At 44.2% G+C, this 1825-nt stretch overlaps 1 protein-coding gene across 3 annotated transcripts in view; it reads right to left on the bottom strand.

Moving 5' to 3' along the window:
• The window catches only part of LOC103460706 (solute carrier family 35 member F5), an 8767-nt gene that overhangs the window by 6362 nt on the left and 580 nt on the right, over positions 1-1825 (bottom strand). For 2 of the 3 annotated variants that reach the window (XM_008402988.2, XM_008402989.2), the window contains exons 2-5: positions 1200-1341; positions 971-1120; positions 742-804; positions 574-655 (exon numbers count right to left, since the gene is read on the bottom strand). In XM_008402988.2, the coding sequence (XP_008401210.1) occupies positions 574-655; positions 742-804; positions 971-1120; positions 1200-1334 (430 nt within the window). In that variant the 5' untranslated portion in view covers positions 1335-1341. Of the gene's footprint in view, positions 1-573; positions 656-741; positions 805-970; positions 1121-1199; positions 1820-1825 lie in introns of those variants that run through there. The other variant, XM_017303447.1, reaches the window with a different exon arrangement.

The following is a 1825-nucleotide window of genomic DNA, read 5'->3' as shown; positions in this document are numbered from 1 at the left end:
TCAGAGGCTATGTTAGCTTCAGAGGCTATGTTAGCTTCAGAGGCTATATTAGCACCTGCTGGTCATCTGAGATGTTGGGAATAATACTTTTTTTCGTTTTAATTTTATTTTTAACTTTGTTTTATCTTTTTGTTTAGTTTTTAAAATGTTATCTTGATTTTACTTATTTTAATTAATTTTCAAAATATTAGATATGTATAATTTTATATATCCTGTACTATATTATATATTTTATTTTTCTTCATTAATTTATAAAATTATTTAAATGAATGATCTTTTTAATTCTCTAATTATTTTTGCATTATTTTCTAAAATAATAAATAATTTATTATCTTTAATAAAAAAAACATTTTTAATTTTTCAATTATATATTTTTTTATTAATTTCTAAAATTATTTTACATTTTCCATTATGTTGGGAATGATCTYKATCTCTGGAGAATGAAGGACTCCAGCTGACCTTTGACCCTTCCCAGGTTGGTTGCTGGTGTTTTTCCAGCTGCTGTTGGCTCGTCTTTGTAATCAATAATGACGTTTGAGTTTCATTTAAAGCTGAAATCAGATTTAAACTCACCGGTTTCACAGTCTGCAGGTAAACAGTCGTACGGATCGGCTGCTGCGTCCTGGAACTTCATCGGGACGTAAAGCGGCTCGCTCTGCACAAACCGGACAAAGAAGAAACTCTTTACCAGACAGAGAGCGGCTGCTGCCCTGACGGACGCTGCTGGGGGTCAGGACGCACCAAGCAGTTGTTCACAGCGCTGTCAGTGGTGCAGGGAGCGAAGTAGGCCTCAGCGTCAGCAAACTGCAGCAGAAATGACTGAAAATCACCTCCTGACTCAACAAAAAGTTTAAATAGATCAAAGTTTCCAGGAGAAATAACAGAAAACATGACAGGAAGCAGCTTTCAGGACTGTGTTGCATCAATAAAATCCTAAATATTTGCAGCCTAACAGAGCAGAGCGACTTACGAAGGCAGACTGGCGGCGCTTCAGGGCGCCACTGCACTGCTGCCTCCAGGGGCGCCACAGCAGGAAGCCCAGCAGGTAGAGAACAAACATGGAGGTCTTGGTGAAGGTGCTGAAGAACGGCTTATTGTAGTCCTGCCGCTTGAAGATGTACTGGAGAGAAGATGAGCAGAGAAACGCTCAGGGTGGTCTGTACTGGTTTCCAGTCGGTATTTAAATGGAAGCTGGTTACCGTGGTGAGCTCAGACGAGGCCACCCAGATGACGTCCACCAGCAGCAGGATCACCACCCCCAGGGCCATGCGCCGCCGCTGGGCCGCCGCGCTGCCCTGAGAGCTCATCCGGTTCATGACGAACACCCAATCCATCAGGACGCTGCACACATTCACATTCCTTTGGTTTCAACTTTTCATCAACCCTTCAAATAAATCTTAACAGTGTGGCAAGTCAGATCCAAGGAGTCCATGTCCTCTGCAGGTTGTCCATCTTGACGAGATGGACCATCGTGTCTCCAGGTGGTCTGTCTAGAGTCCAGGTGGTCCATCTTGTCTCCATGTCCAGGTGGTCCATCTGGCCTCCGTGTCCAGGTGGTCCATATTGTCTCCGTGTCCAGGTGGTGGACTGATCAGAGCTTTCGTAGTCGTTAACCAGGTTTAAACGGAAGCAGAACCTCCCTTACCTGCTGCTGATGGTGGTTAGTTTCTACAGAACCTCTTGTCCCAGAACCAGAACATCTGCAGTTGGACTCGGATTCATGCAAACCCAGCTGGACTCTGGTACTGACCGGGTTAGCTGGACTCTGGTACTGACCGGGTTAGCTGGACTCTGGTACTGACCGGGTTAGCTGGACTCTGGTACT

The sequence above is a fragment of the Poecilia reticulata genome, unplaced genomic scaffold (assembly GCF_000633615.1).
Source record: "Poecilia reticulata strain Guanapo unplaced genomic scaffold, Guppy_female_1.0+MT scaffold_277, whole genome shotgun sequence".
NCBI classification, from domain to species: Eukaryota; Metazoa; Chordata; class Actinopteri; order Cyprinodontiformes; family Poeciliidae; genus Poecilia; species Poecilia reticulata.
The sequence above is the reverse complement of the archived record's forward strand: the minus strand, read 5'-3'. Positions and strand labels throughout refer to the sequence as shown.